This window comes from Gymnodraco acuticeps, unplaced genomic scaffold (genome assembly GCF_902827175.1).
Source record: "Gymnodraco acuticeps unplaced genomic scaffold, fGymAcu1.1, whole genome shotgun sequence".
In the NCBI taxonomy this organism is placed as follows: Eukaryota; Metazoa; Chordata; class Actinopteri; order Perciformes; family Bathydraconidae; genus Gymnodraco; species Gymnodraco acuticeps.
The window spans coordinates 57891-81556 of NW_022991332.1; the positions used below are offsets into that span (position 1 = coordinate 57891).

The 23666-nt window shown below is 46.9% G+C and overlaps 2 protein-coding genes across 2 annotated transcripts in view; one reads left to right on the forward strand and one right to left on the reverse strand.

Annotated features, from left to right (window-relative positions):
• The first annotated feature begins 236 nt into the window (after nucleotides 1-236).
• Nucleotides 237-7981, forward strand: LOC117562565 (retinoschisin-like). The gene is given in 7 exon segments (XM_034240416.1): nucleotides 237-285; nucleotides 2287-2312; nucleotides 2385-2854; nucleotides 2856-2896; nucleotides 5638-5779; nucleotides 5850-6045; nucleotides 7438-7981. Coding segments are annotated over 7 exon segments (1077 nt in total). The 3' UTR covers nucleotides 7591-7981.
• LOC117562563 (cyclin-dependent kinase-like 5) overlaps nucleotides 7915-23666 on the reverse strand; it is a gene marked incomplete at its 5' end in the record, with an annotated part of 43512 nt that continues 27760 nt past the window's right edge. The window contains 4 exon segments of the mRNA XM_034240413.1: nucleotides 7915-10420; nucleotides 12328-12573; nucleotides 22451-22556; nucleotides 22685-22775. Of these exon segments, the coding sequence (XP_034096304.1) occupies nucleotides 10067-10420; nucleotides 12328-12573; nucleotides 22451-22556; nucleotides 22685-22775 (797 nt within the window).

Genomic DNA, 23666 nt, shown 5'->3' on the forward strand with positions numbered 1-23666 from the left:
GGTCTGAGGACAGAGGGTCTAAGGACAGAGGGTCTAAGGACAGAGGGTGTCGTATTGTCATACTGATATTTTGTACAAACTGTGAAGACCACTGAGACAAATGTAACATTTGTGATATTGGGCTATATAAATAAACATTGTGAGATAACAGCAGTGAGGGGGTTAATAGAGAGAGCATCTGCTCCTGGATTACAGTAATCCTCAGGCGGCAGGTCAGTCTCTGCTGACGGAGGACGATGGCTGGTCGTCGTGCTGCGCTGCTGCTCTTGCTGCTGCTCTCGACCGGTAAGAACATCATCAACAGACCATCAGATAAAGTGTTTATTGTGGTTAGTCATCGCTGCTCTGAAGAGTCACAGGAAATGAGTACAGCAAGTCCTGCATTCAAACGTAAATCAATAAAGGAACAAATCAAGTATTCAGTATGTCAAATGTTCCAGAATGGGTTCCAGTGTTTGAATCATTCATCACAGAAACAATCATCATGTATCAGGTGATGCTACACGTTGTGTTTGTGTTGATCCAAATTAGAAAGAAGTATCAAAATTAAAAATGTCAAATAAAAGCAACTCAAAATTACAAATTACTCTCTACTAACAAGGTTATTTTACTCTTCAATATTATTTTATCTTTTTATCAGGTTTTTTGTGGTCAGTTCCTGCAGAATAATGAACGTGTTTGTATTTCCTTATCGTTGCATCTTAATCTCATCCTGAGTCCCAACATCTGCTTTTAGCGTGACATCCTTTCTCTCATTGAGCTGTTCAGTGTTCAGTGTTTAGCATGACGTCCTCTCTCTCATTGAGCTGTTCAGTGTTCAGTGTTTAGCGTGACGTCCTCTCTCTCATTGAGCTGTTCAGTGTTCAGTGTTCAGTGTTTAGCGTGACGTCCTCTCTCTCATTGAGCTGTTCAGTGTTTAGCGTGACGTCCTCTCTCTCATTGAGCTGTTCAGTGTTTAGCGTGACGTCCTCTCTCTCATTGAGATGTTCAGTGTTCAGTGTTTAGCGTGACGTCCTCTCTCTCATTGAGCTGTTCACTGTTCAGTGTTCAGTGTTCAGCGTGACGTCCTCTCTCTCATTGAGCTGTTCAGTGTTCAGTGTTTAGTGTTCAGCGTGACGTCCTCTCTCTCATTGAGCTGTTCAGTGTTCAGTGTTTAGTGTTCAGCGTGACGTCCTCTCTCTCATTGAGCTGTTCAGTGTTTAGTGTTCAGCGTGACGTCCTCTCTCTCATTGAGCTGTTCAGTGTTTAGTGTTCAGTGTTTAGCGTGACGTCCTCTCTCTCATTGAGCTGTTCACTGTTCAGTGTTTAGTGTTCAGCGTGATGTCCTCTCTCTCATTGAGCTGTTCAGTGTTCAGTGTTTAGTGTTCAGCGTGACGTCCTCTCTCTCATTGAGCTGTTCAGTGTTTAGCGTTTAGCGTGACGTCCTCTCTCTCATTGAGCTGTTCACTGTTCAGTGTTTAGCGTTTAGCGTGACGTCCTCTCTCTCATTGAGCTGTTCAGTGTTCAGTGTTTAGCGTTTAGCGTGACGTCCTCTCTCTCATTGAGCTGTTCAGTGTTCAGTGTTTAGCGTGACGTCCTCTCTCTCATTGAGCTGTTCAGTGTTCAGTGTTTAGTGTTCAGCGTGACGTCCTCTCTCTCATTGAGCTGTTCAGTGTTCAGTGTTTAGTGTTCAGCGTGACGTCCTCTCTCTCATTGAGCTGTTCAGTGTTCAGTGTTCAGTGTTTAGCGTGACGTCCTCTCTCTCATTGAGCTGTTCAGTGTTCAGCGTTTAGCGTGACGTCCTCTCTCTCATTGAGCTGTTCAGTGTTCAGTGTTTAGCGTTTAGCGTGACGTCCTCTCTCTCATTGAGCTGTTCAGTGTTCAGCGTTTAGCGTGACGTCCTCTCTCTCATTGAGCTGTTCACTGTTCAGTGTTTAGCGTTTAGCGTGACGTCCTCTCTCTCATTGAGCTGTTCAGTGTTCAGTGTTTAGCGTTTAGCGTGACGTCCTCTCTCTCATTGAGCTGTTCAGTGTTCAGTGTTTAGCGTGACGTCCTCTCTCTCATTGAGCTGTTCAGTGTTCAGTGTTCAGTGTTTAGCGTGACGTCCTCTCTCTCATTGAGCTGTTCAGTGTTCAGTGTTCAGCGTTTAGCGTGACGTCCTCTCTCTCATTGAGCTGTTCAGTGTTCAGTGTTTAGCGTTTAGCGTGACGTCCTCTCTCTCATTGAGCTGTTCACTGTTCACTGTTCACTGTACCATTATGACACTTTCATCATGTAATCTCTTTCTGTGTTTGATGCACGGCTCAGCGCTGACCTCTATGCACTCTCAGGAGGTAACACGAGTTACAATTGAAATACAATGTTGTTAGAGATCTGCTCTGTGGATTAACCTGGGTCTCCTGCAGGAGGAGGGTCTGCAAGAGGAGGGTCTGCAGGAGGAGGGTCTGCAGGAGGAGGGTCTGCAGGACGAGGAGCTGCAGAACAAGGATCTGCAGAACGAGGATCTGCAGAACGAGGATCTGCAGGAGGGTCTGCAGAACGAGGGTCTGCAGGAGGAGGATCTGAAGGAGGAGGGTCTGAAGGAGAAGGATCTGCAGAACGAGGGTCTGCAGGAGGAGGATCTGAAGGAGGAGGGTCTGCAAGAGGAGGATCTGCAGGAGGAGGATCTGCAGGAGGAGGGTCTGCAGGAGGAGGATCTGCAGGAGGAGGATCTGCAGAACGAGGATCTGCAGAACGAGGATCTGCAGAACGAGGATCTGCAGGAGGAGCAGCAGGTCATCGAGTCCTGGACGTCCAACGTGAAGGCCTGCACATGTGACTGTGAATCTGCTGACACAGCGACACTTAATCCCCCCCTCCTCCAGCCCAAGCTGCCCCCCCCCCTCCCCACAGCCTCAGCCGGACACCTGCATGCCAGGTGAGGTCACATGTCCCTCATGACATCACCATGAACCCTCATGACACCACCATGAACCCTCGCGGCTCTCTAAAGACTGGTTCATCAGGAGGAGACTCATACAGGACGATCTGGTTCTCCTGCATGATGGTCTTCCTCACAGTCTGGATCTGAGATGAAGATATAAAATAAATAAAGCACTGAGAGGCCGAGCAGATAATCTGATTACCTGCAGGAGGTGATGAGCAGATTAGGACGCCCAAAATAGGGCAATGCCTTCGCTACATGATACTGCAGAAATCCTGCTACCTCATCACGCAACCTGAACCTGAACCAGTCTGATTCAGATCTGAACCTGAACCAGTCTGATTCAGATCTGAACCTGAACCAGTCTGATTAAGATCTGAGCCTGATCCAGTCTGATTTAGATCTGAGCCTGAACCAGTCTGATTCAGACCTGAACCTGAACCATTCTGATTCAGATCTATACCACTCTAATTCAGATCTGAGTCTGAACCAGTCTGATTCATATCTGAACCTGAACCAGTCTGATTCAGATCTGAACCAGATCCAGTCTGATTCAGATCCAGTCTGATTCAGATCTGAACCAGTCTGATTCAGACCTGAACCGGATCCAGTCTGATTCAGATCCAGTCTGATTCAGATCTTAACCAGATCCAGTCTGATTCAGATCTGAACTTGATCCAGTCTGATTCAGATCTCAACCAGTCTGATTCAGATCTGAACCAGATCCAGTCTGATTCAGATCCAGTCTGATTCAGATCTGAACCAGATCCAGTCTGATTCAGATTTGAACCAGTCTGATTCAGACCTGAACCGGATCCAGTCTGATTCAGATCTGAACCACTCTGATTCAGATCTGAGCCTGAACCAGTCTGATTCAGATCTGAACCTGAACCAGTCTGATTCAGATCTGAGCCTGATCCAGTCTGATTCAGATCTCAACCAGATCCAGTCTGATTATGATCCAGTCTGATTCAGATCTGAACCAGATCCAGTCTGATTCAGATTTGAACCAGTCTGATTCAGACCTGAACCGGATCCAGTCTGATTCAGATCTGAGCCTGATCCAGTCTGATTCAGATCTGAACCTGATCCAGTCTGATTCAGATCTGAACCACTCTGATTCAGATCTGAACCTGATCCAGTCTGATTCAGATCCTTCTGATTCAGATCTGAACCAGATCCAGTCTGATTCAGACCTGAACCGGATCCAGTCTGATTCAGATCTGAACCACTCTGATTCAGATCTGAGCCTGAACCAGTCTGATTCAGATCTGAGCCTGATCCAGTCTGATTCAGATCTGAACCAGATCCAGTCTGATTCAGATCTGAACCAGATCCAGTCTGATTCAGATTTGAACCAGTCTGATTCAGACCTGAACCGGATCCAGTCTGATTCAGATCTGAGCCTGATCCAGTCTGATTCAGATCTGAACCTGATCCAGTCTGATTCAGATCTGAACCACTCTGATTCAGATCTGAACCTGATCCAGTCTGATTCAGATCCAGTCTGATTCAGATCTGAACCAGATCCAGTCTGATTCAGATCTGAACCAGATCCAGTCTGATTCAGATCTGAACCTGATCCAGTCTGATTCAGATCTGACCAGATCCAGTCTGATTCAGATCTGAACCAGTCTGATTCCGACCTGAACCTGATCCAGTCTGATTCAGATCCAGTCTGATTCAGATCTGAACCAGTCTGATTCAGATCCAGTCTGATTCAGATCTTAACCAGATCCAGTCTGATTCAGACCTGAACCTGAACCAGTCTGATTCAGATCTCAACCAGTCTGATTCAGATCTGAACCAGATCCAGTCTGATTCAGATCCAGTCTGATTCAGATCTGAACCAGAACCAGTCTGATTCATATCTGATCTCCTGAAACTTCAACCAGAACCGGCCCCCCCTCCTCCTCCTCCTCTTATGTCACATATGGCGCATATCCACTGCAGGGCCTCGCGCGGCTTAGTACGGTATAGTTAAGCCTCGTTAGGCCTTGTTAGGACCGGCTCACTTCATGCTGCGTTTCCATTACAGTGTAGTAGCTGCGGCAGTAACTATAGTAACGCAGTGTAGGCGGAGCCGTGACGTCATCTTCAATGCGAACCACAAAACCAACACATCAACCGTTAGCTGTTAGCCCTCAGAGCTCACAGTTCTTCATATCTGTTCAGAAACTAGACAAAAGTGAAACAAGTACAAACCACAGACTGCCTGTGACATGGTGAATACAGTCGCTGCTTTATTTATGTCTGTAGGTCGTTGTTGTGAGTGTGGACGGTCGGAGCATTTACAACGTTATCTCCATTTAGAAAACACGCATTTTAAAACGGTGTTTCGCCTGCCGTCTGTCTGCAGACTTGTCAAAGCATTAATTCATGGTTTTTACTAACCGGTATCAGTATGTTGTTACTTCGGCATCATTTTGAAACGTGGATTACAATTAAATCACGGTCAAATATTCTCATTTAGTTTGTCTGACCATTCAGCAGTCGAGTGTTTACGTCACTAGTTTAGCATATTCAGCCCGGTTGTTGGTCCGGTAAGAACCTCGATTTTGGAGGGCCAGAAAAAACGTGGAAAAGCAAAAAAAAACGGGCCGGGTTTGGCACGGCACACTTAAACCGTGCTACGTGCTGCAGTGGAAATGCGCCAATAGAGACTCATTACAAAGCTAACTACAGCCAGCTAGTTAGCTATCGTGCTAACTCCACAATGCTTCCTTTGTCCACAGAGTGTCCGTACCACCGGGCTCTGGGCTTTGAATCTGGATCTGTGACATCGGACCAGATCAGCTGCTCCAACCAGGAACAGTACTCGGGCTGGTACTCTTCCTGGCTTCCCCCCAAGGCCTGCCTCAACAACCAGGGCTTTGGGTAGGTCCGGACCCCTTAATAATTATTTTATTTTATTTACATATGAAACTAAAGCTGGTGTTTGCGTCAGGTGTGCGTGGCTATCCAAGTTTAACGACCTGCACCAGTGGATCCAGATCGACCTGAAGGAGGTGCAGGTGATGTCGGGGATCCTGAGCCAGGGCCGCTGTGATGCTGATGAGTGGGTCACCAAATACAGCATCCAGTACCGCAGCGTGGAAACCCTCAACTGGATCTACTACAAGGACCAGACAGGGAACAACAGGGTGAGTAACCGGGGACACAGACGTACACATGTTAGTGAACTGCAGCAGACTCTTTGGAGGACTCATTGTTTAATCTAAACTTTTAAACTCAGTGATCTGCCGGGTCTTCTGTTCCTTCATTGTGATGTAAACAGTGGTGTAAAGTAACTAAGTACATTTACTAACTCAAACACGAAGAGCAAAGAGGCTCCCAGTCTTAGTTGGGGGTTCGGTGCCTTGCTAAAGGGCACCTCTGCAGTGCACAGGAGATGAACTGGCACCTCTCAAGCTACCAGTCACTCGCTGCATTTAATTGGCCCGATTGGGACTTGAACCTGCAACCCTCCAATTACAGAGCCAGGTCCCTACGGACCGAGATACCTAGTGTTGCTGTGAGTGCTGGATCCTAGCTTCACCCTCAGTTATGGCACATTTCCACTGCAGCGGGTAGCCCCGTTTAAGCGTCCTTAACCGTCCTCAAGTGGCCAGGCCAGTTTTTGGTGGGCTTTCCATATAGCCTAGCACCGGCTAGCGGGTACTTTTTCCCTCTTTTTCCGGCCCCATACAATTGTGGTTCTATCAGGCCAGGGCCAGGGCTGAACTGGTGACGTCAACACTCTCGACTGCTGATTGGTCAGAGAGAATCGTCACAAGATTGCGCGCGAGATCATCCCTAGCGTCGCATATATATCTAGAAGCAAGCTTGCAGCATTTTTATACACAGCATTTTTGTAAACGGAGGAGCTACAAAAATGGCAACGTCAAAGAAAAGCACACCGTGGTCGACCGAGGAGGTGACGACGTTCCTACATCTCATTGGGGATGATACAATCCAGCAGGAGCTCGACGGGACAACTCGAAATGTGAAAGTTTTCCAGGATGTCTCTGCACAGATGCCCCGCCTACACTGCGTTGCTACCCCAGGTCCTAAACTGTAATGGAAATGCGCCACGGCCTCGGACGGCCAGCGAGGCAGCCCGAGGCCTGAGCGAGGACGCTTAGGGACGCTTAAACAGGGCTACCCCGCTACAGTGGAAATGTGCCATTAGAGAGCTCCAGCTAACCCTGACCCTATAATAACAGAACCTATCTATACCCTGAAACCTGCGGTTTCAGTTTTACATTCATCATACCACTGATCCACTCTGAATTCACTCACGGTAAAACAGATTGAGATTTCACCATGACCAGAGAGCGAGGTGAGACACAATCAGAGACACTGACGAGAAGACTGTCTGTAGTGACAAAATTAGTAAAAATGTGCACATTTTATAACAACAGTACACATGTAAACATGTGTGTAGATAATATAAATAGTGTGTTGGTTTTCAGAGATATCTTTAGTGTTGCTGCTACAGAAATTAGTTTCCTGTCCTAAAGAGTCCTGACAGAAACTGGATCCCTCTTCCTCAGGTCTTCTACGGGAACTCGGACCGATCCTCCACGGTGCAGAACCTGCTGCGGCCCCCCATCGTGGCCCGATATGTCCGCCTGCTGCCGCTGGGCTGGCACACCCGCATCGCCCTGAGGATGGAGCTGCTGATGTGCATGAACAAGTGTTACTGAAGATCTTGCAAAAACCCTGATGGTCCACAACCTGCCCTGCAGACCAGTCCATATTTCTCTCCACCAGGACCTCCATCAAGACCTCCATCAGGACCTCCATCAGGACCTTCATCAAGACCTCCACCAGGACCTCCACCTGGACCTTCATCTCGACTGTGTTCAGAGAGGCTCAGACTAACCGAGTGGGAGGGGGACATGTTTCATGCACTATTTACCTGTCCTTAAGTCTGTCGATGCTATATTGGACACCTGAAAGCCAGGAGTGAAGATTTGTTCATGAATGAGACCAACAACAAAAACGACCCAAACAAAAAGTCCTGACGGTTTCAAATTAAATGAGTTTGTTTTATTCAGATTTACTGTAACATTATGTAAACATGAAATACTAAACCTGGACCTGTGGGGGGGGGGGGGGGGATACACTCTCATGATACACATTCTGGCTATGCTACTAATGATCTGTGTCTGTAATAAAATCACATACTGGATTCATTTAAACAGCTGATCCTCTGTTATACATATTACCAACAGGTCACACTCAGTATTAATATAATACACAATGTTCCTTCAGAAACAATAACAACTCACAGAGAGGGATTTACTGTGTGGGGAAAGAGAGCGCACGGTCCTTGAATGCACCACGCCATTTTGAGTCTTCACACACTTTGCACACCGTGAGCAGTGATGAAGAGGAGTTTACAGGCAGTGGGTTATAATATTGCTGAGCCATACCGTCTCTTTAAAGTGCAACATTAAGAAAGCTCTGGTTCTGACAGAAACAGAGTTAGAAACACATCCTGGTTCTGGGTTCAGATTGATCCTAAGTCCCGAGTGGTTCAGTTTGTGCCGTCAGATTAAAGAGTGCAGTGATTCCTGACAGCAGGTCCTGCTGCTGCACGGACACACAAGGGAAGAGTAACGTCAAAGGCAAATAGTTAATAGTTTGCTCAAAGTAATGGATGACCAGAAAAAAAACCCAAAGAAATGAACAGATGTATTAAATAGTTAGGTAGTGCAAAAGTAAAGGACACATGGTGAAAAAGCTCAAAGAAAGATAAGCTACAGTAATAGTTAGGTGCTCAAAGTAGTGGCAACATGATTAGAAATAGGTGAAAGTATAAACAAATAGTTATTTAGATATAGTTAATGGACACAGTGATAGTTAACCTAAGATAAACATTATGGTAAAATGGCAGAGCTGATATTCAGAGGACGGTTGGGGATCACTGCACTCATAATGGCTTTTGAGTTCCTCTATATGCTGTACAAACAATTCATATAGCAAACATAACTACAGCATCTAGACTTTATTTACAGTTATTTATTTTTAACTGATTGAACAAGCAGAACCACCGGGACTGGGTCTAAGATCGTTCTGGTTTAGAGAGGAGAACAGACTACTCCTTGAGTCCTTGTAGGAAGGATATTTATAATAAAAACAAATCACATCCTTTAATATCAACTTGAAAACAGGACAAATAATGTATATTTGACTGTATGATTCCCCCTCCATAGTGTACATCGAATATAGATCAGTAAATAACCTCAGATCCTGTTACTGCCCAACGGACTGTCAGTAAGTCTATACAGGGTTAGTTATATGTGTTTATTTGGGATGATTCTTTCATATAGCATTGGTTATTTATATCATATATAAAATATATATATATATATGTGAACATTATTTGCACATACAGTGCATGAGATGTCAGTGGCTGAGTAAGTTCATGTCAGGTCAGAAACAGAAGGTGCAGTACCTATTTTCTCCAGCAGAAGGAGCTGTACATCAGTCTTTACTCACTTCATGGCACCATAGTGTCTAAAATGGCAGCATTACAAAATGACCTAAAAACCAAGAACCCTTTAAAAAAGAGCAAACAGATTGTCAGTCCACCCCTGTCTATATCTGAAAGACTGCTGTGACCAGAAGACACCAAACAGTGAGACGAGAGGAAGAGAGGTGAAGACACTGCAGAGTCACCGACATTACCTCCATCACTAATAATAAACTCTGTTAGCTGCAGATACTGTTCAGGAAATACTACGCAGTCAATGTACTATATCTCTATATCCAATAGAAACAGAAATACATAAAGTAAAACCTATCTATCCATTTATATATATATATATATATATATTTAGTTTGTAATATATTTACGTTATTATACAAATCATAATCAGAATTACAGAAGCAGTAGTATAAAGTCTATCAAACATAAAAAATGAAGACAGAAGGCTGTAGCCCATTTCACAAGCAGTGTTTAAAGTGTTGGTATATTTGTGTGTGTGTGTGTGTGTGTGTGTGTGTGTGTGTGTGTGTGTGTGTGTGTGTGTGTGTGTGTGTGTGTGTGTGTGTGTGTGTGTGTGTGTGTGTGTGTGTGTGTGTGTGTGTGTGTGTGTGTGTGTGTGTGTGTGAGCAGTCAGCAGATGTGTGTTACGTAAGAAGACATTAAGGGGGGTGGGGTCTTCAGGGCGATCACAGAGCCGTCTCCTTCAGGTCGTTGAGGTTTGGCATTCGAGACCGAGGGGTCCGTCCGAAGCCGTGCCCGTTCTGGCCCCCTTTGCTGCTCATCTGCTCGGGGTACGGATTTCCCTCGGGGCGACCCAGAGCTGACGAGTGCCAGCTGGCCTCCAGCTGCCCGGGCAGTGGGTAGGCAGTCTGCCGGCTCTTCAGCTGGGGGGTGCTGACCCCCGAGTGGCCCCGGCCCTCTGGGAACCCCTGAGAGGAGGACGAGTTGGGCTGGTAGCGCATGTCAGAATGAGCATTCTGATTGGAAGAGGAGGAGGAGGTGAGGTGCAGAAGTTTACGCAGAGACTTCAGGGGCTGACTCTGAAACAGACATGATGCAGGACAGATGAGGACCCAGATCATACCTCTAAAACATGTGAACACATTCTGGGGTTTATCAATGATGAATTACATGATTCTGATGTATTATGTCATGAGCACTACTAACAAATGAACTCCTTCCAGATCAGGGCCTCTACCCTGAGAGTCCTGGGCAGTATCTTTGCTGTTTCCAGGACTGCAGTCTTCTGGAAAGAGGTCTGGGATGTTGTTGCTGGGATTTGCTGGAGGCACAGTCCCAGTCTGTGTTTCCAAAGCTTCTCCTGGTCCTTCTTCCTGATGTTACTATCGCTTGGGATTACTTGTTTGTCCACCACCTCAATGTCAGTTTGGTTAGCCATCACCATCCTCTCCGTCCCACAGGATCCTAGCTTTGTCCATCTCAGCCACATTTGGAGGTGCCGTCTGTTTTTACCTTGGTTCTTCCAGCCCAGGCTCTGCACAGATGTTCCTGTACACTATGCCAGTCACTTTGTTATGGTGCGCCATGTTTGCTGTATCGTCTTCTTTGATCTGTCGCTGGTATATACCAAGCAGGGCATCTGATGCTCACTAGTCAACACTCGACCCCTCTCTCCCTTGGTGTACTGTGTCAGGCTGCTAGCAATTTGTACTTTCCGGTTTTTGGTGAGGCCTAAGATCCAGTTAATGACAAAATGTGAGGCTTGTCCGCCGTGTTGCCGTCTGGTAGAGTCACTCCTTCAGTGGGGGACCATCTTACCTCTTTTAGCATTCATCAGATCTCACTGAACCATTCCTGAAGATATCCAGATATCATGGCTGTAGAGCAGGGGTCGGCAACCTTTGTGATATGAAGTGCCATTTAAAAAAAAAATTGTGATCAGTGTGCCGACGATCGTGAACTGTTAACCGGGGGGGGGGGGTGCCTAGGGTTGCCAACCCCTGCTGTAGAGCCTAAGGATCTGGATCAGTGAGTGGATGTCACCTCGTTCCTGGCAGACAGCTTGATGTCATCATATAGAGGAGGGGGCTGATTGTCTCTCCACTTCTGAACCAGTATCAGTGGCCACTATTATTGATGATCTGACAGAGGGGGTTCAGCACTAGGGTTAGGGTTAGCATCTCCTTGGTATACGTCACACATGATGGTCACTTGTGCATTGTCTCTGGCCTCCAGTGTCATCTTACACAGTCCCATTGAGTTATGGATGAAGGCTCTTACAGTCCTGTTGATCTTATACAGCTCCAAGCATTCCTGTAAACATGTGTGCATTGAGTCGTAGGATTCCTCGTAGCGGATCCAGGCGGGACACAGGTAAATGTGGCTAGTCTGCCTGTGTCCAGTGACTGCTATGTCCACTAGTAGCTGGTGCTTGGCTCCCCTAGTGTGTTAGCCAATTATCTTCTGGGAATGTATCGAGCCATGTGCCTACTCATCTGACGTCGTATGATGCAGGCGGGTACGACGTACCTAAAGTGCCATAGTGTACAGGATCTGTGCAGAGTATGGGCTGGAGGGTCTAAACGGGTGGCACCTCCAGATTTGGCTGAGAACGGCAAAGCTAAGATCCTGTGGGACTTCCAGATCCAGACTGATGGTGGCACAGAGACAGCAGAAGAAGGCAGTGGTGATAGACCCATCAGGAAGAAGGACCAGGAGAAGGGAAATACGAGGACGCAGAGAGGAGCTCTGGAACAACATCAGAGAGCCCTTTTCAGAAGAGCTCAGTCCTAGGAACAGCTGAGGTACTGCAGGACCCTCGTGGCCCCTTAGGGCTCGGACTGAATGTATTTTCTTTCACACTTTATTATAGGAGCTGTCATTACACTTATCACAATGTGGAAAACAAAACAAGGTCCCTAATGATGCATCAAGTTTAAAGAAACATGTTTCAGTATAATACCTGGGTTTGTCCTTTGAGACTCACCGGAGAGTGTGAATCTGAACGTTTCTCAGGAGGCCAGTCTTTGTCCCGGTCCTGGTCCCGGTCTCTACTCTTGTCCCGGTCTCTACTCTTGTCCCGGTCTCTACTCTTGTCCCGGTCTCTACTCTTGTCTCGGTCCCTACTCTTGTCCCGGTCTCGGCTCTTGTCCCGGGTCCGGTGGCGGCTGCTCTGGTGACTGGAGGACCTAGAGGACTTCTGGAGGGCGTTGTCCACCGCTTCATTGGGAACCTTTCATACAACGGGAACAGATATCAATAAACAGGTCCAAAATAAAAGTGTCATGTGACCATAAAATCAAAAAACAAGACCCACGGATTAAAGGTTTTGTTCTTTTGAAACCTCAAGGGCATGCTTTAGAAGACATATGACTGTGTGATGTACTTTACAATGTGTTAATATACCCCAACTATAGAGTTGTGAAATTAGTTATTTTTCCATGAAAGTGATTGTAATTCTGTTAATTCAGAAAAAAGGGCAAATGTATTTTCCTCAGTGAATGCATTACGCTAAGTGCAGTGCGGTCATTAAATAAAAGCAGACATCATGCATCCCTCAGAGAAGAGAACCCTCTGTTGTGATTGATAACGGTATTTATGCATTTCACACAAAATAATCTCTGAAGCCTAAGTATATTCACATTTTCTGCTCCTAACTCATCGAGCATTTGAACAGACCGCCACTTGAAAATAGAAATGTGAGGGGATTAAACTGTCAAAGTGTGGCTGCTTTTATATTTCACAGCTCTTTCTTCGGGTACCCCTCCCTCCTGATCTGTATAATATCAGGTCACAGGTTCAAAATGCACTTTAAGAGGAAGATGCTGACAGACGCTCCTGTGTGATGTTGGGAGGAAGTGAAACACAGACTCCTGAGAGCCCCTGAGATTACCAAAGCCAACAGTGACCCTGTGAGACCCTATGAGTGCAGCTTCTGTAAATCAGCTGAGACCCAGCCAGACCCATTCATCTAAAGCAGGGGTGCCCACACTTTTTTGGCTGGTGAGCTACTTTTGAAATTACCAGCTCACCGAGGTCTACCAACCAAAAATAAAATCCCAAATTGCAAGGGTTGCTGAATAACACGTTTTATTTATACATGGGATAACTACAATAGGGCTGCGACAAACGACTAATTTGATAATCGATTAATCTTTCGATTAATAAAACGATGAATCGACTATTCGGACTATTACTGTACGCCTTGCACAATTTCTCAAACGCTCTTATTTAGCCATCAACCTTTAGATGTAGCTTGAGGCTGTTTCAGGCATGTGGAAACTAACAAGACAATAAAGATGAATACTTGATTCAAAAATACATATATTATTAAATTAACTAAACAAATTGTGAACAAAATTAACATTGCTTTTTATTTAAATAAAATAAATAATATTTCACATCAAAAGAAACAACAGTGTTTTAACAAATGGTATTAAATAATCTGATGACAGAACTGTGAACAGAATAGCTGAAACTTTAACCAAATGAATAACTCAGTTTCCTCTCATCATTAACCCATGTTTGAATCATGGAGTTAACTCCGTGTGTTGCTGCTAGCATACAGAACACCTGACGGGGAAACGTTCCTCGTGGATGGAGCTACAGAGCTGCTAGAGAGACAGTGGAACCCGGTGCATTCCTCCGTCTGGATGTGGAGCACTTTTGATAAATGTTTAGACACATTGCTCGTGTTACCGCCCTCACATGCTGAACTCTCTTGGCAAGGAGCATTGTCCTCAAGACGGGTAACATTTAACCACCTTGGAGCGCTTCTCTCCGCCATCTCCTCCGTGTGTTGCTGCATGGAGCAGCCGCGTGTGTGTAAACTGCCCCGCCCTCTCGCGCACAGACGGGAGAGAGATCTCGTCTGGATTGGAAAGGTTGAAAATACACCGACCATAGACGCATTTGTTTGTCTTTGTGCATGTTAGAAACGAGTTGGCGACACTAAGACTGCGAGATAATGTTTGTGTAGCAATAGTACATGACCTTTCTCTTTCTCAACTCGCTACTCGGAGGGAAGTCGCTGTCATATGCCTTGTGAACACTCCGATAATGCCTCTCCACGTTACCTTTCTTTGGCAGAGCGACGCTTGCTTTACATATAAGGCAAATAACCTTTGAAAGTGACATCACAAACAAATATTCTTCCTCCCGTTCTGGGTGGAAGTGGTTTGTCTTTAGCTTCTTGCTCGGTCCCGCACTCATTTTGTTATTTGTCTCTTGTTTGTCTCTTTAACTTAATTTGAGTTTTACCGGCACTTGACTGATTTTGTATCGCTTTGCATTCTGGGTTAACAGACTGGAAAGCGATAGGTCGCTTTTTCTGTCAATCAAGTAAACTCCTGAATTAAGTGGCAGGGAGGCCAAGGGAGGAGGGATCAAAACCTGTTTTGTCTATTTTAACGGAGCTGGATTTTTTTTTTTATGAATGACTCGCGATCTACCAGCATTGCCCCCGCGGTCGACCGGTCGACGTACTGGGCACCTCTGATCTAAAGGAATACTTCCCCCAAATAATAATCACCTTTACTCTCAAAAAACACTTGATGTGTTCTGGCATGCCAAGTCCACAATCCACAAACAGGGAGGGTTTTGATAAACTAGAGTATATGGGGGCACGTTTAACAATGCCAACATTTTATGAAAACTGGGGTTGGGCGATTTTGAACTTAAAAAAAGAAGCCAAATCAAAAGATGCAAATAGAGAAATAAATACGTATGTTTTCTGCTACATTTCCTGTATCGACGAAGGGTCAAGATCTGACTGGTTTGATGACTTTAGTGAATACATTATTTATAAAATGATTGGAAGGATGGAGAACACGGGTGCAGCAGGTTGAGGGTTAGAGCGTGCAGGGTGAGGGAATTTTCCGGTTTTGGGACAAAATTAACATGGGATCACTCCGGTCATTGTACGTACTTCGTCTCACTGAAATATTAACGGTCAGATGGAATACAACATCGACCCCATTTCTCCGGTCAATGACGGGAGAGTTTTGAAAGTGACAAAACACTGTTCCACACATTTAAAAACACTTAAACAATTAAACAATGTTTACCCAGGATTCAGGCACCTTCCCTGGCTTGTAAAATGCGGTGATGCGCCCTGGAGGTATCAGACTATTTAAAACATGTATACCCAGGATTCAATCACTTTTCCTGGCTTGTAAAGTGCTGTGAAGCAGCCTGTTCTCTGGGTGCAGTCTGGGTGCAAGAGCCATGTGCTGCAAGGATCTCTCTGGGTGCGCTCTGTGAGTCTCACACCCCACTTCTCTCTGGGTGCTCTCTCCCTCTATTCACACCAATTGTCCCCAGCTTTCAAAGACTTATTCCTGGGTATAAAAGCCATGTGCATCACCCTGGATCTCTGCATATGTGCCTGTGAGTCTAATACCATGCTAACAGCAGTGACTCTGCTGTGTTCATCTTCTTGTACATTTCATGACTTAAATGTGGACGAAATGGACAGTTTCCTGTCCATACTGACATGAATATGTCCATAACACCGGCTGTTTATGCAGTCAAATGCACATTTGAATTACAACAGTTTAATGCACTTTTAACACTCATGTACCCACGATTCAAGCTGCTTTCCTGGGTTACAAAGAGCTGTGAAGCAGCCTGTCCGCTGGGTGCAGTCTGGTTGGGAGAGCCATGTGTTGCAAGGAGCTCTCTGTGTGTCTCTGTGTGAGTCTCACACCCGCTTCTCTCTGGCTGCTCTCTGCCTGTATTCACAGCACTTTTCCCCAGCTTTCAAATACGTATTGCTGGGTAGAAAAGCCTTGTGCATCACCCTGGATCTCTGCATAGGTGCCTGTGAGTCTGAGACCTTGCTAACAGCAGTAAACCTGCTGCCAGCATTACAAACATATTAATCAGGCGTTTTAACACTTTTTTCCATGAAAATGATTTTTATTCACTATCATGGGGCTATATAAATCAAATTGCGGGAAATTCGGAGCACAATTGTACCTTTTTAAATGTATTTGTATTATATATTTTTGGGCTATAAAAGTGACATTTCTGGGTGACTTTGTCAGTTTATGGAGCTTAGCCCACAATTCCTGGAGGTTCCAGGCCAAATTTGGGAGCTCATAGGCGGTCAATTATATCTTAAAATAATCAAAAATGAAGTTTAAAAAAATTCTCCAAAAAACGACTGAGTGCCAACGGAGGAGGGGCTCAATAAAGCTCAACCCTTCGGCGCTTCGGGCCGAAGCCCCGGACGCTTTTCCACTTCCCCGTTGCAACTTACAACGGAGAGGGGAAACCAAGCCTCCCCTTCTCCGTCAAAAAAATGCATTCATCATTTTCAAGCTACTGTCTGCACGAAATCGGAAACCCGGTTTTTGAGAGGACTCAGAAAAAAACGGCTGTCTCACTTCATGGAGGAATGTATCCGCTCCATGTGTGCTCTGGCTCGGATACAATTGTTGCATGGAGACCCCCAGCATGGTTCTTACCAAATTTTACGTTTTTGAACTGGTCTCTGGAGGAATGTAAGGGGAGTTGTCAGGGGACTCTACCCGCCTTATGAGACACTATTTTCGGATACTTTTTTCCATTTTCACCCCTTTCTATGGATCTCCAAAAAGATAACTCAGACTTTTTCTGACTCTGGAGGAATGTAAGGAGAGTTGTCAGGGGACTCTACCCGCCTTATGAGACACTATTTGTGGATACTTTTTTCCATTTTCACCCCTTTTCTATGGTTCTCCAAAAGGTTAACTCAGACTTTTTCTGACTGTGGAGGAATGCAAGGGAAGTTGACAGGGGACTCTTGCGGGCTCATGATGCACTATTTTCCGATACTTTTTTTCATTTTCAGCCCTTTTCCATGGATGAATTTAAACTTATTTGTTTTACATTTTGGTCAATTTGACCCAGTTCTGGTAACCGCATTGCCTGGATGATAGGACCGAGAGATGACAGATTATCTGGCCGCCTCACAAGTCAATATTGTCGGACACTTTCTTTGCCTTACCCCGGTTCTATCACTCTTTCCTGCTTTGACCATAACACGTGTTTCCTGCTGGGGTACTGCCTGGTTCTGGGGCACCCCAAACCCTCTCATGGTCGGGGCACCATGAATTGATGCATCGAACCCAATGTTGCCATCACCAGCCCCGCGTTGGTGCGTAGGTGGAACCATTTAACCCGGTGGTAACCCAAGTCCTCCCTTGGTCCGTGTAGCATGCATTGAAGCATTGGACCCATTGTTGCAATCACCGGTTACGCTAACGCATATAAACGGAGAAACAGAAAATAATTTAAATACAATTCATTGTGTCTGTTTTAGTAAGGATGTCGTCCGAATGCCCGGTGTGCAGACTCTTCTATCTGGCGTTGAACAAGCACCTTAAGCACAAACATGCAGTGCGGAACTTGGAGGAAAGAGTCATCATTCTTAAAATGGCCAGTGTCAGAATAAATGTTCGGACCAAACCCTGTCCCATCACAGGGTGTTGGTATGCTGGGAAGAGACTAGACCGTCATGTAACTCATGACCACCCTGAGTTCTCCCGAGATGAGGCACATCAGGTCCTGGCAAGGCTGAAGCATAGTGTGGCCCTGCAATTGCTCCATGACCTCCGAGAGACTGATCCCATCATTGGAATGGCTACATCATTGGATATAGATAATGAGGAGGAATACCCGGTGCACCCTCCACCCTTCTCCCAACATACCAAGTGTGACGAAGAGGACTGCAGGCAGGTGATGCTGGAAAATGTGGCATTGAGGGCTCAGAAGGATGCCCTCATTGATGAGGTGAAGACCCTGCGCTCCAGGCTGAAAAAGGGGCTAAAACCCAGGAAGCAGAGTGCCACTGCTGCTGTGCTTGAAGAAGAGAAAGAATGTATACGATTTAAGAGCCTGGCAATCTCAATTACCTCCAGCATAAACACAGAAGCCTCCGGCAGCAATACCCCTCTCAAGACCCCGGTCAAGACTGTCATTCGGTCCCCAGAAGCCTCCGGCAGCAATACCCCTCTCAAGACCCCGGTCAAGACTGTCATGCGGTCCCCAGAAGCCTCCGGTAGTGAGACCCCTCTCAAGACCCCGGTCAGGACTCTCATGCGGTCCCCAGAAGCCTCCGGTAGTGAGACCCCTCTCAAGACCCCGGTCAAGACTGTCATGCGGTCCCCAGAATCCTCCGGTAGTGAGACCCCTCTCAAGACCCTGGTCAAGACTGTCATGCGTATATTTCAAAGTCGGGCTGGGCAGTCACAACATCGCTGTTGTTCCTGAAGAATATGAACCATTTCCTGAGGTACTTGTCCGAGTCAAAGCTCCGGGTGTGCAGGCTCACCCAGTCTGATATGACCCACATCATCAGAGAGGTGACAGCCAACATGAACGACTTGAAAAGGTCTGTCACTGTCCACCAGTTTATGGTGAAGAGGAACAAGCTGGATCGTCTGCCGAGCCAGGCGGAGCTTCTCGACGCCATGGCGGCCGCTGAGAAGCGCATCGCTGATCTCCTTGACCTGATGGCTAGCAATCCGACCGCAATCACCCAGTACCTGCTATATGGCTATCTAACCCTCCATTGGAGCCTCCTGTATGGCCACCGTCCGGGTGTGTACGCAAACATGACCAACACTGAGGTCTCGGAGGCGGACTTAAGGGGCACTGCTGAGGGCTACATCATCCACGTGCAGGATCACAAGACTGCCAAGACATTTGGCGAAGCACAGCTGGTGCTTACAGTAAAGGAGTTTAGCTGGGTCATGCGGTGGATGGGGATAAAAGAGGGCTTGTCGGGTCCACAGAATAAATTATTCCTTTTCACAACGGGGAAGCATGCCTCCAGGAACCTGAACGCTCACTTGAAGAGGGCATGGGCTGATGCTGAGCTAGAAACAGCCGTCACCTTCACAATCCTGCGCACTGCCCTGGCTGACAATATCAAGCATCACCAAGATCCAGAAAGCAGGTCGAATCTCGCCAGGTTTATGTGTCACGACGTACGCACTGCAGACCGGTTCTACGCGAATACGCCTGGAATAAAGGAGGGATTGAAGATCCGCTCCATGTTCAGGGCGGCAGCAGCTGCAGCAGCATCATCGGAAGGAGTTATACCGCCGTCAGATACCTCCGAAGAGGACTCAGAGGCTCATAGCAGCGATACCTCTTCTTCAGGGCCGGTTGATACTCCTGATGAGGGGGCAGGGGTCATGGAGTCAACCTGTTTTCCCCGGGGCACCGTACAAGTTAGACGGCTAATATGGTCCCCGGGCCCCCGCTAATCATGTTTTTATTATGTTTATTATGCATATTGTGTATACTGTTTTTGTAAAAATCATGTGATAATTAAATAAATAATAAAACATTAATATAACCTTGAAGGTTCCCAGGGGCAGATACAGGGCCAGGTATCAGACTTTTTAAACAATGTTTATCCAGGATTCAGACACCTTCCCTGGCTTGTAAAATGCAGTGATGCACCCTGGAGGTATCAGACTATTTTAAACAACTTTTCCCCGCCTTTCAAACACTTATTCCTGGGTTTTAGCCTGTCATTATTCACGATATTATTAAACATTGAACCTCTCCTGGAAATGCACATATTCTGTGCATTTCCAGGAGAGGTTCAATGTTAAATGATATCGTGCAAAATGACAAGCTAAAACTCTCTTCCAGACATTTAAAAACACTTTTCCCGACCATTTAAACATTATTTCTGGCTGGTAAAGTCATTAGCCCGCATGGTTTTTCTTACCACTGCTACGCTGATGACACCCAATTAATTCTGTCCTTTCCCCGCTCAGAGACCCAGGTCGTCGCACGCATCTCTGCTTGTCTAGCTGACATCTCTCAGTGGATGTCTGCTCATCACCTCAAACTCAACCTTGACAAGACTGAGCTGCTCTTCCTTCCGGGAAAAGATTGTCCCACTCTTGACCTAACAATCAACATCGGCACCTCAGCAGTTGTTTCCCCGACTCAGACTGCAAGGAATCTGGGTGTGACCCTAGATAACAACCTGTCCTTCACTGCAAACATCGCTGCTACAACCCATTGCTGCAGATACACGCTTTACAACATCAGGAAGATACGTCCCCAGCTGACACAGAAAGCGACTCAGGTTCTGGTCCAGGCTCTCGTCATCTCACGCCTAGACTACTGCAACTCCCTCCTGGCTGGTCTACCTGCATGTGCCATCCGACCTCTGCAGCTCATCCAGAATGCAGCGGCTCGTCTGGTCTTCAACCTTCCTAAATTTTCCCACACTACTCCGCTCCTACGCTCGCTTCACTGGCTTCCGGTAACTGCTAGAATCCACTTCAAGACACTGGTACTTGCTTACCACGCTGCGAATGGATCTGGCCCTTCCTACATCCAGGACATGGTTAAACCGTACACCCCAGCGCGTGCATTACGCTCTGCATCAGCCAAACGACTCGCTGCACCCTCGCTGCGAGGGGGACCCAAGTTCCCAACGGCGAAAACACGTGGGTTTGCTGTCCTGGCTCCAGGATGGTGGAATGAGCTCTCCATTGACATCAGGACGGCAGATAGCTTGCACATCTTCCGGCGCAAACTGAAAACTCATCTCTTTCGACTCCACTTCGAGCGATAGAACTATTAACGAAACACTTTTATACTAATAAAGGACTGGCTTTTCTAAAGCCAGTTGAGTAGCACTTGAAATGTTTTTGCTCTATGAAACCTGATGTACTTTATGATTCTGTTTTCTTCAAGTTGTATTTTGTTGGACGAACGCACTTATTGTAAGTCGCTTTGGATAAAAGCGTCAGCTAAATGCAATGTAATGTAATGTAAAGTGCAGTGATGAGCCCTGATAGTATCAGACTATTTAAAGGGTTACCAGGAGCATGAGAATATCCTCCACAGAAGGGGTGGTGGTGCCGTGAATAAGGCCGAATATGGATGCCGATGGGCGGACGGTAAAGCACCGCAAAATCCACCCCCCTTTTAGGGTTACCAGGGGCATGAGGTTCTGTAGGGTGTGATCATCTGGGTTTAGTCCGTGGGGGAGTGCTTAAGTCCGGGGGCCCGGGGACTCACGGTGTGCAAGGTTATGGAGGTGTCCATGTGAGGGACACATGCTGGAGGTCATTAGTCTGTCCTTTGGGGGTCTTGGAGGGGCCACAGAGAGGTGATTTCCCCGGTCTCTGTCCTGGATGTGTGAAATAACCTGAGTCCCCATTTCAGGGACACATTCTGGAGATCTGTAGTCCGTCCTTTGGGGGTCTTGGAGGGGCCACAGAGAGGTGATTTACCCGGTCTCTGTCCTGGATGTGTGATATAACCCATTTCAGGGACACATGCTGGAGGTCTCTCTCCCGAGAGTGGACGTCCATTGCGATATAGAGGTAAAATTAGGTCTGTCACTTTGGGTAACAGCACCACTGTCGGACGTCTCCCGAGAGTGGACGTCCATTGTCTCTAAATAGGGGGAGGGTTAGAGCATGCAGGGGGAGGGTTAGAGCATGCAGGGTGAGGGTTAGAGCATGCAGGGTGAGGGTTAGAGCATGCAGGGGGAGGGTTAGAGCAGGCAGAGGGAGGGTTAGAGCATGCAGGGGGGAGGGTTAGAGCATGCAGAGGGAGGGTTAGAGGATGCAGGGGGAGGGTTAGAGCATGCAGGGGGAGGGTTAGAGCATGCAGGGGGAGGGTTAGAGCGTGCAGAGGGAGGGTTAGAGCATGCAGAGGGAGGGTTAGAGCGTGCAGAGGGAGGGTTAGAGCGTGCAGGGGGAGGGTTAGAGCGTGCAGGGTGAGGGTTAGAGCATGCAGAGGGAGGGTTAGAGCGTGCAGAGGGAGGGTTAGAGCGTGCAGAGGGAGGGTTAGAGCATGCAGAGGGAGGGTTAGAGGATGCAGGGGGAGGGTTAGAGCATGCAGGGGGAGGGTTAGAGCATGCAGGGTGAGGGTTATAGCGTGCAGAGGGAGGGTTAGAGCATGCAGAGGGAGGGTTAGAGTGTGCAGAGGGAGGGTTAGAGCATGCAGGGGGAGGATTAGAGCGTGCAGGGGGAGGGTTAGAGCGTGCAGGGTGAGAGGGACACGATGCACATCACGACAGGAAGAAATTAGCACACATGTCCCTGAAGACCACCCCCCCCCCCCGCCCAGAGGACGGTTACCATCTGAGGCTTCTTCTTCTTCTTCTTCATGGCTCTGAAGAAGCCCTGCTTCTCCTTCTCTTTGGATGGCTCCGCGGGATTCAGAACCACCGTGTCCGGACCCGTCCTGAAGAGACACAGATCCAATAATAATTAATGCTGGACCGAGGGATCATCTGAGCAGAGAGGAACTTCATATCTTCAGAATAGAGTCTCTGCTCTTTGACAACATTTAAAGAGTAACCACAGACTCACCAGGGATCGAACGCTGGCCCCTGGCCCCGGCCCGGGCCCCGGCTCGGGCCCCGGCCCTCGTGGAACGAGTTGTCCGGCCTCGGAGACGGGACTGAGCCACAAACAGAAACACAGGAAGATACACATTCTGTTTCCACGACGACACGATGATCCCTGGTGACGCAATCATCTTATATATGAATTATAACAATCTAACCCTAACCCCCAACAATAACGACATGATGATCCCTGGTAGTTAGGGGTGTTGAAAATAATCGTTTCTACGATGCATTGCGATGCGGACGTGGACGATTCGGTATCGATGCAGTGACGGAAGATAATCGGTTATAGCGTAGTAACGTTGCTTCCTGATTTTCCGGCCGCGGCTTTACTATAAAGTTTTTTTTTTCTGTCACTTTAATATCGGTCGGTGACGCAGAGATCAGGGAACAGACGTGACAGCGGCACAGCAACACCAAACACGGAGCAGTCTGCTTTATCCACCAACACAAGAACACCAGTCCAGAACCAACAGCAGAAGGACCCGCTCTGAATCACTCCGTGTCGCGGCTCAGAGACGCAGGGATTTATGTTTTTCAAAAATAATCGCGTTACAATCATGTCAGGTTTTTGGTGGATTTAATTAAGTCTTGGATTGCAGAGTATGAATGTCCTCTAGCAATTTTCAGACGATATATACGTGTGTAAAGTTTGTGAAGGCAGGAGGAAAAAAGCATCCGCAATCACCGTCTCCTCTGTTCCTCCAAACCCCGCCCCCTCCCTGAAAATAGTGAGTGACAGGCTGATAGTGACCCGATAGAAACTTTATTATTCACTTAATCACTGAGATATAATGAAGCTAACTTAATCTCATACATTCATGGGATTTATGAAACAGTAAGACAGAGAATGTGAGTGTGCACCCACATGCAGTATTTTAGTTGTTATATGCTGTTGTAAATACTCCTGTTGTCTGTTCAGGACATTCAGTGTCCTTTCTTTA